The sequence below is a fragment of the Lygodium microphyllum genome, chromosome 23 (genome assembly GCF_053477565.2).
Source record: "Lygodium microphyllum isolate KBCC chromosome 23, Lygodium_microphyllum_v1.1.10, whole genome shotgun sequence".
NCBI classification, from domain to species: domain Eukaryota; kingdom Viridiplantae; phylum Streptophyta; class Polypodiopsida; order Schizaeales; family Lygodiaceae; genus Lygodium; species Lygodium microphyllum.
In genome coordinates this window covers 68,458,718-68,474,034 of record NC_141157.1, presented here as the reverse complement: position 1 = coordinate 68,474,034, position 15,317 = coordinate 68,458,718, and the positions used below count along the sequence as shown (strand labels likewise).

At 33.6% G+C, this 15,317-nt stretch overlaps 1 protein-coding gene across 3 annotated transcripts; it reads left to right on the top strand.

The window, feature by feature from the left end:
- The first annotated feature begins 200 nt into the window (after window positions 1-200).
- Window positions 201-13,884, top strand: LOC148016299 (uncharacterized). 3 transcript variants are annotated; one of them, XM_087664703.1, is made up of 3 exons: window positions 201-503; window positions 1,469-1,557; window positions 12,433-13,884. In XM_087664703.1, exons 1-2 carry the CDS (start codon window positions 245-247, stop codon window positions 1,537-1,539), a joined length of 330 nt encoding a protein of 109 aa, XP_087520829.1. In that variant the 5' UTR covers window positions 201-244; the 3' UTR covers window positions 1,540-1,557; window positions 12,433-13,884. The 3 variants fall into 3 exon arrangements, with proteins under 3 accessions (XP_087520829.1, XP_087520828.1, XP_087520827.1); XM_087664702.1 differs by lacking the exon at window positions 12,433-13,884 and adding an exon at window positions 2,072-2,986; XM_087664701.1 differs by lacking the exon at window positions 12,433-13,884 and having other exon boundaries at window positions 1,469-2,988.
- Window positions 13,885-15,317: the final 1,433 nt, after the last annotated feature.

The window sequence follows — 15,317 nt, the reverse complement described above, 5'->3', positions numbered from 1 at the left end:
GAATGAAAATTGAACATGTGATACTCGAGACTCTTGTTTGTTTGTTAAAGCTGTCTATCCGGCCTTGTGTGCAACCCGCGCTAAGCTTAAGAGCTCTTGAACAAATGCAGCTTGGGTAAATTGTAATATATAAAATATATTTTTAACATTAAATTCCTTGGAAAGAACCACATATTCTTTAAAGGTCATTTCTAAAAAATTTGAACTTGAGAACGAGGAGGGGCCTAAGGGGAGGCTATACGTAATGGATCCCAGCAAGCTTGAACAGACGAGAGAGAGAGAAGATGATGGGCAAGGAAATGGCGGAAGCAAGGACGAGGAGAGGCCAATGGCAGCAGGAGGTGAAGAGAGACGCGTGCTGCGAGCAGTGGGGGAAATCGTGAGCCAGTCTGCACGGTCTCTTAAAGAGGCGGTGTTAGGCGGCAGCGATAGCCAGAGCGCTAATGTTGATGCTGTGACAGAGGGAAGCCATGGCCAAAACCAAAGCAAACCAGCCCATACAGGTGATCATTAGCTCTTGTTTGCAGAGAAAAAGTCATATTTCTCGCTCAAGGCATCTGCAATGATGCTTTTTTCTGCTTCCTGTCTCGGCTGTCTGTGTCTATGTCTGTTTTTTGACAGGATTTCTCTCTAATAGCTGCCTGCAATGATGCTTTTTTGTGCATCCTGTCTCGACTGTGTGTTTTTAAATAGCTGCCTGCGGCGCTTGAAACGTAGAACACACTTCATTTAAGCTCCCAAATAGATCATAATGAAATCGTACAAAGAATATGATGCGTTTTCTGGCTCTCTACTGGCAATGAAATCAGACAGACATGTCAGTTTTGCCTTGTAGTTTTTGGTCTGGCAGGATATGATCCATGGTAGCTCCAAGATCTGACAGAGAATGCTATTCATCGTAGCTTTAATCACATTGAGATCGGGCAGGCATGCGATAATGGCCATATTGGTTTTTCAGTAGGGTTAATTATAGCTCTAGATTGCAGTATGTGTCTGTTTCTTTTTACAGAATTTCTCTCTAGCAGTTGCCTGTAGGGATTGAGATGTACAACGCACTTCGTTTAAGCTGCCAAATAAATCATATCGAAGCCAGACAAAGAACAAAGAATGTGATGCGTTTTTGGCTCTCTACTGGCAATGAAATCAGACAGACATGTCAGTTTTGCCTTATAGTTCTTCTCTAGCAGAATATGATTCGTTTTAGCTGCAAAATCAGAACAGGACCTGACAGGGAATGCGACTTATTGTTGCTCTAATCACATTGAAATCGGACAAGACATGTGATTGTTGCCACATGCTTGTTCAGTATGGTTCATTTTAGCTCTAAAGAAAGCCTTAAAAGGTTTTCCCCAGCATTATATGATTCATTTTAGCTCTAGGTTACAATGATTGTGAATGGCTTTCCTCACGGAAAAGATTACAATGATTGTGAATAACTTTCCTCATGTTAGGTTCCCTTGACCTGCAGGTTTTTCTTCAGACCCTAAGGATGAAACAGCTGAGGTCTCCATTCTTGTACATACCATGGCTCATGATTGAAGTCTTTGCTTGGGATAAGTAAGTTTTTGGCCTTTGCACACTTCACTTAATGTGTCTTTTTTAAAACTATAGTAGACGTGTTGATTTATTTGCATTCTATGCACAACTATGCACTTGCATGTTTTAAAAAGCCTTTTCAACACACCTAGTGTTGCATTCTGCTTTATGGTTAGGCCATACTAAATAACTAATAGCATGGCTGCTGCATGATTAATGTCTCTTGATTTCAAGATGTGTAGGGTGGTTTGTCATCATAAAAGTCAATTATACAATGTGCATATGACCGATTTATATGGTGTATGCATGTCTTGAGTTTTGTAATTAATCAATGAGTTCTAGTGGAGCTTCCTTACTATTCTCTACCTAGGCATGATGGGATTATGCATCACCTTTTTAAAAGAAAGTTGAAGAGAATCACACTTGATTTAGTGATTATTTTCATCCTATTCAAGCATTTGTAAGTTGGCACAAGCCATATGTTAGAAGTTGAAGTGCACAAGGTGATGGATGGAATATTATTTAATTGCTACAGGAGTTTCTCAAAACCACTTAATTATACACAAGTCATCGTGTGGAAAGTAGGATGCCTTATGTGGTGGCTTAGAAGCTTTATTTAGAAGCTAAGGTATAATACGCAAAGATATATGGGATACCTTAGAAAGCTCAAGTGCCTAGAGTGTGTGTAACTTGTATTTGTAAGTGCATGTATGTACTTATTGTGGTGTGGCTACATGTTGTTCAAGAAGTATATGGCAATAGAGTTACCTTGAATTCAATGTCTCCTCCTTGGTTGATTCACTTTGGAAACATTTGAAGATCTTACCAAAAGAAACCTTTCTTGATGGAAGCATTTTAGCTATACAAGTATCTCATGCAAGGTAATCACGAAACATTTCAAATTGGAAATGTTGGTTTAGTATGAAACATTTCCCACTTGATAAGGCCCTAAGTTAAACACCACCATGAAATGACAAAATAACACATTCAAAATATATATATTTAGTAGGTTTTTAATAGAAATTGTTTTTTTCCCCTTGGAGTAAAATGGGTATGAGAAATGGTGTAGATTTCATGTTTTATGACTTGCAAAATGCATTTCATGGTTAGCATGATTTGATGTAATCATCATTGCCCAACTTTTCGCTTTGATTGCTTAGCACTAATACATCCAACTTTTATGTTGGTGAGAATTATGTCCATCATTTTAACATTCAAGGCATGGATTTGAGCTCAGGGAGTAAATCAGGTTTGTTTCTTAGTCCATGGATCTAGTAGCTCGTTAATATTGGGAAGATCAATAACTTAAAAATGGAGATGTCAATTTTTTGAAGGACTAAAAGTACATTTAAAAAGATTTTAATGGTATTCTTAAAATATCAATAGGTGTTTGAGAGAAGACTTCTGATTTAAAAAATATGAATTGCTATAAACAATATCTCATGTGGTTGTTTTTAAAACTATGAACAAAGTTAATGGGTATTTCAAATGTATTATTTAAAGTATATTTGTAAAAGCATACTCTTTGAGAGAGAATTTTGGTCTATTGTGTTGATTTCTTTTCAAGTATATAAGTTTATTGATGTGTTATAAGTCATTTTTAGATTCATGCATTTAAGCAAATATGTAATTGTTTTAGCACTTGTGAAATGCTTAAGTGTTGTAGTAAAGAGCTTATGTTTTTAAGGATAACTTTCTTGAATTGCTTATTTCTTAAGCCTTTCACCTACTACATGGGTAGGTGGTTTGTGAGACGAGCAAATATTCATAGGTCTTAAGGTAAAAATTCTTGGAAAAATATTTAAAATAAATTATTAACAAATTTTTACATATTATTATTATTATTATTATTATTACAATCTTGTTTTTTGCCAACTTCATGAATTGAAGAAATAAAAGTGTTATGTTGGGATAATAAGAGAAAAAGAAATTGATTGAAGTTAGGATGATTGTCATGATTAAACTTATAATCATTGTTTGATTCTTTGCTTTGTTTTCTATTTCAATGAAAGCTTTATGCCCTTTGTATTCATGTTTTTAATGTTAAAGCAATTATGATATACAATAAACTTGATCTTGATTATTAAATATAGGTTTTTATCACTTTATTTAGATACTTTGGTTATGTTACATACAAAGAAGAGGAAAAGATGTGGAAATGACTTTCACATTGTTAAAAAAAGAATTGGTAAGAAAACATCTCTTTATTTTAAAATCACACAATATCAAGTTTAAGTAAGATTTACATAGTAAGTAACATATATAAAAATAAAATAGAGAGAATGAAAAAAAAATCAAAGAGATCTTTATTAAGGGGACATTTAAAAGTGATGTTTTTTATTGTACTAATACTAGGGATAAAATAGTTTACTATAAGCATCTTGTTTTGATTAAATGACAAATTTATAAAAATGAAGTTGCAAAGTCAACAATAAGTATTAAAAAAGTTATTTAATTATGATAAAATATGAGAAAATTTTGAAGTATTAAAATGTAACTATATCTTAAAATTGTGTTTATTATAGGATTGCTAATTTTGTTATATGAAAGTTCAAACTACATCAAAACATGGTTCTAATTGTTTTAAAGTCTTGTGAAGCTCCTTATGTATTTTAGTGTCTCTCTCTTAGAGATCTTTGCTTTCCCTTCCTCTCTTTCACTCTCTCTCATATCTCTCTTTGTTTGTTTATCCTTTGTGTATTTAATCTTATATTGTGAGAATGAAATAGTAACTTTGTCCTTTTTATCACATTTCTTAGTTTTTAAAGAGAAAATTTTAAATTTTAAATTTTTACTTGATATATTTATATTTCAAAAGTTTAAGCGAGTAATTATTATTATATATGTATACACAATCATAATGTATACATATTAAAAAATTTTGATTGTAAAGCCTTTGTTAGTCTCATTTAAGTAATCAGGGATTGAAAACTACTAATAAAAGTCTTGATTATTTTGCTCATATATCTCTTTGATCACCTTGGTGAATAGTAGTTTTTGGATGGTTGCTTTAACATGTTTATAATTTTCTTTAGTATTTATTAGAATAGAGCCATGTTTGTGGTATTATTTTTATTAAGCTTTAGTTTACAATATAATTATATTCTTTTTAGATGATTGATTCTTTTTGTGTAACGTGAGGATTTCTTGTTGAGACTAGTGTAGCTCTTTACTTAGCTTGAGCTATCTTTATGAAAAAGTTAAATATAGAATTTACATAAAGACTAAATAATAGAAATAGAAATAATAAATAAATGAGAAAAGTAAGATAAAAGAGGTAGGCTTTGCGTAATATAAGAGGGATTGAGAAGTTTAGTTTGTCTCATTTTGATTGTTTTCAATGGTGTGTTGATTTGTTTTGTCTATCTTTGGTTAAATGTGGTTCTTTGTTCCCTTGTGTTGTTTTGCATGTGCAATTCTTGTGTTTCCTTGTTTGTCTTTATTAGGGGTAGTCACAATTTGTTTTCCTCTTGTTTCCTTTTGAGCTCTTGCCTCATTGTACTTTTTACCATATTAGTATTGTATGTACTTCTCTTTTCAAGATTTTGAGATAAGTGAGTATATGCAAAACTAGGTTCACCTTCTCTAGTCAATGTATTCAGTTACAATTTATATGACCTATGTGCTTTTTGTGCTCACTCAAGCTTTAGACTTTCCAATCAATAGTGTGTTAATGCCATGTAACTTTCTTGGTGTTGCTGATGCTCAAACAAGTTGTTTGCTTTTTAACACCCTTGTGACACATTTCTTATGTTGTTTTCTTAAATCACCATTTCCATTTTGCTGAGTGGGCTTTCTTTTGCTAATGTCAATGTAGGTTCTTCTTTCCTTTTGACTTGACCTCTTTTCAACATTTATGTTTGGCGAATTGGCTTAGGCTCTAGTCTTGTAGAGATTAATATATTGTTTCATATCACTTTGCATGCAACTATGGCTGTTGATCTAGTTGCATGAAGTCCCAAGAGTTGAATGGTCATTATTTTGGATGTGACACTGGAAGAGGTTGCATGGGGTGTCTAAGGAATACTAGAGATGAACATGTAATCATTATCCTTGGAATGTTTGTGATAGAGAGTGAGAAAGGAAGGCTTAGATCCTTATTACAATTTGTACCTTGGTGATCGATAAGAGTTCCCAAGTGTTTGTCCATCAAAAGTTCAATGACCAATTGGTTTTCTCATGTCCTTGGATCATAGCATTCTGTTAGTCATGTGATGACTTTTGATGTGTTCTTTTGAAGAGTTGGTGGTGTAGAGTCTTAGGATTGTTGCAACTAATAGAGGTTTTGTCATTGTTAGGAGAGATATATAAGTGCAATTCTTGTAGTAGCGAATTTGAAGCATTAGACTTGGTTAGCAATATTGTGGTTTACTAGTTTTTGTCTTAATCTCAGCTAAGTCTAAGCTCGGTTAGAAGTTGATTCAAGGTGAGATGTTTGATTAGACTTAATGCAAATAGGCCCAAGTAGAATCGAGTTAAATCAAGTGGTAGTGCTATTTTCCAATTCTATCATGGTTGTCCAAAATGTTGGTTTAATCTCTTTCTCTTTCTTAGCCATGTAATACTCTCAATACTCTTAATGATGTACTTAATTAGGTGGGTTTTTTTGGTATTTCCACCCTTGAATTCTTGGTTGCTACTTTCTAAGTGCATTGTCCCTTGTGTTTTGTGAAATGTGTGTCATTCTATGCTCCTTAGGAGCTCAATGACTCAAATGGATGGAAAGTTGTGCAGCTTGAGGTTCTTTAGTGACTTTTGAGGTGAGATTTAGGGGTGGTTCAAGTGCCTCAACTTCATAGGAATCTTGGCAAGCCTCCCTCCTTAGGATTGAAATGGTGCAAGTTTTTTCACTTGTTAAATTATAAAATTGTCATATGATCTTGAAGTTAAGATCATGGTTCAATGTAGGGAGGTTTTGGTATTGAAGGTTTGAGTGGCTCATGGTAGAAGTGGTTTATTTAGAGGAAGTTGAACCCTTGTGTGTTTGTCAAAACTTCTTTTTGCTATTAGGGCCCCTTGATGTCGCTCAAGAGTGGTGTTTTGTCCAATGTAGTGAGGCTTCCTTGGTTCTTTGTCTCAAAGATAGCTAAAGGTGGGGTGGTTCTTAGTTGACCTGCTGTGAGGGTAACTATGTATCCATTGTTGGGTGGTTGGTTCAATTAAGTAGGAGTTGGAGTGATGGGTGGGATTGGCAATCTATGTCCAATTGAAGTTTTTTTTTGCGAATATTTTGAGATTGGTTCCATACCAATTTGATTTGAATTTTGAAACTTAGGTCCCAAGCCAACAAATATCAAACATTGTGCTTGTAGAAGTAGGGTTTTAGAGCTCTTTTTATCACTCTCCTTGCACCTTTCGTTCCCATCATGTTCTCAAGGTGTTACTTCTTATGGGTGCGATCTCACAAGAAATTCTTGATGGTGCTTTGCCCCTTATATTGTGGGGCAAGTGATGCCACAATTCACAGTGTTCTAATTAAACTCATGTTACAACTAGCCAAATCTTGAGGTAGCTTTAGTGTTTTACATAGGTGATTGCTTAGCTAGGCACTTCAATTCACATTTCAAGAGAAATGACAAATTAGGATTCTAGAGTGCATTGAGCGAGTGTTTGTGCTTAACTAATGTGTACATGTGACTAGTCTTATTTTTAATTAGTAAACATGCGACTAACATGATTTTTAAAAAAGAAAAAAAAATCATTGCCTTGGTTGAATAGTTTAGTTGATCGCCAAGGTGACTAATTGCCAAGGTAGTTGGATGGCCTCACAGAGGTAGCCATGGCCAATTGTGCTTTAAGGTGGTTAAGTTGATGGCTTTGATTGACCGCACATGGGAGAGGGAGGTGTTGTCCTATGGCGGTAGCCACCACAATCGACTTTTTCAGTAGGTGGTAGCCAAACTAGTCAGCAAGGTGGTGGTTGATTTTACCCATAGCATGATGGTGTCGGATTTTGCTAGTGTGGTTGTGGTGGTTAATTTTTTAAACACATTATAATTTTGAAAAAGAAATAAGGCCTTTTGGTTGTCCAGAGAGCTCTTAGCCATATTGGCCCAACATGGTGTGTGAAGAGAAAGGTTGAGAGGTTGCCATTCGAGTGGTACTGTCTTGGTGAGGTGGAGGTAGTTGGCTAGTTAGTCAAAGCATCATATGCTTGGTGTCTTGGGAAGGGGAGCCATGAGAAATCCTTGTGAGTTGCATGCCAATTGAAGCTAATATAGTGTTGCATAAGCACAATGTGTCACAAATGATGGGTGGTGCAGTGTGACAATAGTTGATTAGTTCATGGTAAGGGTGGAGATGATTTGGCTATGATGGCCAATTAAATGGGCTAATGGTCGGGCTAATGGCCAACCTTTGGAAATGTAAGCTTTATGAGGCCTTAATTAAGGCTTATTTGGTCATTTGAAAAAAGAATGAGGGTGGTTGATTGCTTTAAAGATATAGTCAATTATGCATTGCAAGGCCTAATTGGCCCTTATAAGAAATATGACCAATCATAGAAGTGCAAGGTTTAATTTGGTCACATGTATAATAAAAGCGGGTGAATTTGTATTTCGTGGGTGACTTAGCAATGTAAGAAACTAATTAGTTGATACTTTGAATAAATTATGCTAAGATCTTATGGCCTTCAGTTATGAAGGCCTTTGTTCTTTGGCTTCTTTGCTTTGCTTTAGCCTTGTGAGTCCTTGTTTGCTTGTCAAAGATGATGTAATTGAGACCCTTGTTGCAATCGCCTCAAATCCTTCTTCATCTCCTCCACTCTTTTCCACAATGCTTCCCAAACAAGGTCCTCTCTTATTGTCTTGTCATTGCATTTTAATACTACGAAAGACAATTTCTTTTTTCAAAACCCAAAAAATAAGTCCAATAAGTAAGACCAATCCTTTCATTTTAAAGAAAACCAAGCTACAGAGTGATAGGCTGTTCACACCATTTGATTCTACAAGGCCTCTACTTCGGACTAACAAGTGAACCCTTTTCACATTCCAAAAGGTATTAAACATCGATTAAAAAAATTAAATTCTAATGATTTTATTTTTTGAGGTCTGTTTCTAAGCCTATGCTAACTCACTAATCTACTTTAAATCTAAAATTTCAATACAAAATCATATAATCTTTTTTACTCTATCCATCTCCTCCAGCTCACACTTGTTTTTAGCTCAACCCTTAATCCTTTTCAGAGTATGTGCTTCTATTCTATTTTAGAGTTATGCTTCTACTTCAATGTACGATGAAGAGAATGTATGCTTTTGCAGATGATTTTGTGGTGTTTAGAAAATAAATTAAAAATTTTACAAGCCATGAATGCTAGACTTAATGGAACACCTATTGTTTTAAGTGCTTCATCATATTCAGCCATGCAACATCTCTCATATAGTTGACACATCTCTTGTACTCATTGATCTATCCATTCTTCTTCCAAAATATATGAAAGTAAGGACAAATGAGTCGATGAGGGTATAGTGAGCTCACTATCTTACCTTCTCCTCAATGTTGTGAAGTGAAAGCTTTATGGTGGCTCAATGATCCATGCAATGCAACTCAAGTGAGCTCCACTTTCACAGCTTCGATCATTATGCAAGCTTTGTAAGGAAGGATACAAAAAAGAAAAAGAAGAAGAAAATGTAGCAACAGCTTCTCTTGCATTGGTCCCTCCACTATCTCACATCCTCTCTCTCTCTCTCTCTCTCTCTCTCTCTCTCTCTCTCTCTCACAAAACCTCTCTTTCTCACACAAGCAAGATGCATATAAGAAGTTATAAGAGAGCTAACAAGATTATATACCACAAGAATGAGCTTATCCATTCACTTTTTAGCTTTTATGCATGAAGTTTTGAGTTTGAGCTTTCACTTCATTTCTTTTATTTGGCTCTTAGTTGGGTTTTCTCAAGTTGTATATATGCATTTAGATTATACCAAGACTATCACGAAAGTGAATGAAAGTTAGTGTTTGTACCCTTGTCGAATTGCAATTTTTTCTTCTCGATAGAAAATATATAACTTGCAAGGGTGCTATGCTTGACTTTCAATAATATCATGATTAATTGTATGATTGTAGACATTGATAAAAAATTATGTATGCATTGTGACTTTTGCTTAATTTGTACTTCTCTTTGGTTTTGTTGCCTTTTTTTTGCCTTTGGCAATTTACTTTGTCATTTTGTCAAATTTCCATTTTACAATTAACAGGAGCAAATAGAGAAAATTGAATGAAATTAAGAAGGAAGAAGAATTAAATTGATAAGAAGATTAAATGATATTGGTTTGCAATGGTTAGTCCTAATGTGTTGCGTTGTGTATTAATGTGGGTGCTTAATGGAAGTAAGAAAATGATCGAAGAATGAGGAGGGCTAGCTAATGATGGATTGATATCATCTCTTGGGAAGTGTGTAAAACACAAAATGATGGATAAGCACAATGTCAAAGGTCTTAATGCCCTTATGTAACTCAAGTTGAGGCTTCATGTAGGAGACAAGTGTACATAATGCATGTGCTTGCTCACATGTATATCTTGTTCTTAAGGCAAGAGCTTAAGTTTGATCCTTGGGTTTAGGTGCTACCCTTGCATCATGGGGCAATGTAGGAAAGCTTCAAAAATGCCTAAGATTGTGCACTTGAACAAAATTGTGAGTTTTTTTTTGTTTTTGTTTTTTTTGGTTATTTTTGGGGGAGGGTGGGGGGGGATGTTGGTGTATATAGAATGTCAAACAAATAGAGAAACATAAGGAAAATGTAAGGTTGTCTTGAATGGTGAGAGTGGATCGTAAAGTTGTCAACTTTAGGTTAATTTAAGAGTATCATGCTTAATCCTTGATATAGTTGCTTTTGGCTTCACTTCATTGATATTGATGATTTTCTTTCCCTTTTAATGTGTTTTCTCTAATCCTTTAATTTCATTAAAAAAATAAATTTAGAATAATTGGTTTGATCATCAAAGAAATGAGCATTGATCTAAGGGACTACTTGATTATCAAACTCTTTTGTGTTTGTTGTTTCATTAATCTATATCACTTGAAAAAATGTAACGTTGTCTTGAATGGTGAGAGTGCATTGTAAAGTTGCCAACTTTAGGTTAAATTAAGAGTATCATGCTTAATGCTTGATGTAGTTGCTTTTGACTTCACTTCATTGATATTGATGATTTTCTTTCCCTTTAAATGTGTTTTCTCTAATCCTTCAATTTCATTAAAAAAATAAAATTAGAATAATTGGTTTGATCCTCAAAGAAATGAGCATTGATCTAAGGGACCACTTGATTATTAGACTCTTGTCTTTGTTGTTTCATTAGTTTGTATCACTTGATTAATATTAGACTCTTCATCTATAGAAGCTTTGTAGAAACCTTGTGCATTGTTCCAACTCCATTTCCTAGTAAATAAGGTCACTCATAGAAGGACTTGTTGGTTCATCAATAGAAAGAACATTAATTTTAGTAAGGCTTGGTAATCTAAAAGTGTTAGTCTAGTCTTTTGGTTTCTTCTTTTCTTGTTGTTAGGATAATGAACTAATAGGTTGTTGAGGTTTCTCTATTTGAACTTTTTGGGTTTCTAGTTATTTTCTAGACTAGAAACTCTACTTTCTGTCATTATGTGGTCTATTTGTTGTTTAATTTGATGTCACAACAAGTGTGTCGAGTCGAGGCTTTTACTGTTTTTCTCTCTAGTCATAAGATATTGGCTTAATGAAAGGGCTACTTGTATCGGATTTAGTTATGTAGATATTTATTGGGTTGCAAATCAAGCACATTGATTGGATTAAAAATTTGACCACTAATACTTGTGACGAGTCTTCTATAGTGGGCATAAATTCCATACTCTTGACCTTAGGAATAGGAACAATTGGGAATATGGAGATTATAATGACTTGCCTTAGAGGGTTGAATTTGTCTAGGGCGTGCATGAGGAGACTCAATGATACCGTGATAGGTTAGGGTTGTAGTTCTTTCTTTTAGAAAGTAGAGATGTTGATATGCCATTCTTGAGGTAGATATTTTCTTCCTGATGAAAAATGGAGGGGAGATATCATTGAGTGGTATCATTACTTTTCATGTTTATTGTTTGACCATAATATTTTTTTAGAATTAACTCCTTCAACCACTCTCAGAATAGCCATAACTTCTAATCTAAATCAGTATTTGTGTTGTTGCCTTGAGATATTTGAACATATGGGCAAGATCTATCTTTGCATATATTTTCTTTGTGGGAGAAACCATAGTTCTTCGTATGCAAGAGTTTTCCATGAGAAAACGAACATATTGCTTTTGATTCATCCTAAATTTTTCACATAGTAAGACAACCCATCCACAAGTATTGGCACCAATATAGATAAATAAAGGTATACATGTGGGTAGTTGTAATGTTGGGAGTTTTGAAATAAGAGATCTTTAGACATTAATAGCATAAGTGTGTTTTTTGGTTCATGTGAAATAACCTAAAAATTGTTAAAGTTGGTCTAGAGATAAAAAGTAGTATTTGAAAAAGTATACAAGTTTTTGAGAACATGTTTTTGATGTTAAACTTTTTCATTTTTGATATTAAGGCCAAGAAAGTCAATCTTATAAGCTAAGAATATATTTGGTTAGTGAGAGTATCATATCCATTTCTTCAATGCAAGAGAGATTATCTAAGATGAATAATATGTTCCGCAATCGTTTTAGAGAAAACCAATTAATCATCAATATAGTAAGGAAAAAAGTCATATTTATAAAAGTGGAGTTTGTTTATTCATTTTTATTCCAAATGAGAATACCTTGTATTGGTAGTATTTTTGTGGGATATAGATTGCTTTTTTGGATTGATCTTCATGAACAATAGAAAGTTGTTCAAAACTTGATTTTAGATCAAATTTGTCAAATATGGGAATTAGTTATTTTATTGATGAGAATATTCTTTAGGTGAAAAGGGTGCATACGACTAGTAAGATACTTATTCAAGGGCTTGTAATTAGTAAGAAGTCTCTTTTCACTCCATTTTTTCTTGCTATGTTTATTGTTATAAAAGGTCTAATGGACCCATGGTAAAGACATGTTGAGTGAAGCCTTTGGAAAGTAGGTATTTTATTTCTTGCTTGTTTAAAGAGAGGGAAAGAGATAGACAAGAATGGGAGCCATAAACAAAGAGCAGTGTACTCTCTCTTTGTCTATTATTCATTCATTGTGTAACACACCAAGGTATTAAGTTTGAGTTATATATATATATATATATATATATATATATATATATAATGTATGAAAATAGTTAACTAACTAACAAGATATCTCTAACCTAAGTGATTGACTCATTATTATGGTACATAAGACAGTGATAGTTAGCTATAGTTATACAACTAAGTTGTTGTAGTTATTAAGCTTGAATCTCAATACTCACACTTAAGCTTAACTCGAGTGTTGTAGTTCAAGTAGCTTTTTGAAGTAAACAAACTTATCTTTATCAAGCGATTTGGTTGGCAAAGACATTAGCTACTTGGTCTTTAGTTTTTCGATGTAGTAGTTTCATCATTTTTGCAAGTATCATTTTCTTAATGAAGTGATATTGAATTTGTATGTGCTTTAATCTAGCATGGTAAATTGGGTTGCTAGCTACTAATAGTACACTACTCATATTGTCACTATACAATGTGACCTTTTTGTCAATTTGTATATCCAAGCATGTAACAATTTCAAGAGTCAAATTGCTTCACATGGAGGTAAGGTCGCACCTTTATACTTTGTCTATGTGTTAGAGAGAACAATTGTAGGTTGCTTTTTACTACTCCAAGCAATCATACTACTTTTAAAATTGAAAGTATAACCAGTAGTTGATTATCATATATACAACTAGCCCAATTAGCATTTGTATAGCTTGTCAACTCAAGTGGCTTTTTGAACTCCTAAAAGAGCCTATAATTAGCAATATTCTATTCATACTACATAATTCTTTAGATTGTATCTAGATGAGGCTTATGTGGCTTTTGTATAAATTGGTTGATTAGCTCTATTAAGTAATTGAGATTAGGATGAGTAATAATGAGATAGATTAAGCTACTAACTATCTCCATGTACATGTTAATGTTCTCTATCTCATAGCTAACATCAACTCTAAGTTGGACATTTTGATTTACTGGTGTTTTCATGGGCTTACAATTTATCATGCCATATTTCAATAGTATATCATGTGTATACTGTTTTTGTAGTAGTCAAATTCTTTGAGATGCAATTACTACTTCAATGTTCAAAAAACATTTCGGCTCTCCCAAGTCTTTTACTTTGGACTTTGTTGCTTGTAACATGGATTTAATTTTAGCAATACCATGGTCATTATCTTTAGCAATGATCAAGTTATCTACATAAATAACAAAGATTACATACCTTGCCTTTATGATTTGTATTTTTCATTTGAAATCCAAGTTGTTGTAAATTGGACTTGATCTGAGCATTCCATGCTCTTGGTGCTTGTTTTAACCCTACAAGTGCCTTTTTTTAGTTTACACATGATTCGGGTAATCAGAGTGTTCATAAGCCGTAGGCTTTTTCATATATACTTTCTCAATCAAATCTCCATTTAGACATGCATTTTGGACATTCATTAGTCAAAGCTTCCATCCCTTAGATGTTATTAGAGCAATGATAGTCTTTACAGTTGTCATTTTTGCAACCTAGTTGAAAGTCTCTTTATAATAGAGACCATACTATTATACAACCTTTAGCAGCTAGCCATGCTTTGTATCTCTTTAGAGATTTTTTTAATTTGCATTTCACTTTGTAAATCCATTGATAACTAATGGGTGTTTTGCCTATAGGTAATTTGACTAAATCTCAAGTGTCACTTTTAGCCGATGTTGCATATTTCTCATTCATGGTTGCACACAAATTTTCATCACGAAAATTGTTTCATTGAACTTTGTAGACTCTTTGTGATCTATTACTTTAGTTATGTAAAGAAAGAGTTTAGTTGAATATCCATTGTAAGTCAACTTATCAATAGGCTTTTTGACTCTCTTTGACCTTAACTTTGGTATACTATGTGATTCTCTCTCATGAGGTGGTATATACATGCTTTGCCTAACTTCAAGCGGAGTAAACAGACCATGTATTATGTTCATTGTAAAGATTATCATTGTTAAGTGACTTATAATCAAAAGTGAGTGGTCTAGTAATATCTTCAAACATATTTCATTTGCCTTTATCTAATCTTTTGCTCATTGTCATATACGTGTCAGTGGATATAGAACCATGATTGCGCAAGTTATTTATCCATGGACTAATAGTAGAGGATGTGGCTCTTATAGGCTCATTAACAATGATTCTATTCATAGTACGAAATTTAGTATGAGTATTATTTGTTGGCTAATTAGAAACAACCACATTTGGACCATTATACCATGAAGTCAGCTCATCAAATACAATATCCTTGTTAATCAATGTCTCACGGGTAGTCAAATTGTAGTGTTTGTAGGCTTTTTAATCTTGCGCACAACCAATAAAGACACTTAGTAGCCTCCAGATCTAACTTTTTTTTTTAATTTCACATATATACATAAGCAATATATCCAAATACTTTAAGATAGATGATGTCTTGTTTGTGCCCATATAGCTTTTATATGGTTTAAAGATCATGAATACAAGATGTAAGAGTTTTGTTTAAGACATATATTGCAGTTACAATTGCTTTAGCCCAATAATAATTCGTTTAAATCTTCTCATTTAACATGGCTCTTATAGTTTCCATAAGTATTCTATTTTTCCTCTTTGTTACACCATTCTATTGTGGTGTATAATTGCATGTAAGTTGCCTTTTAATG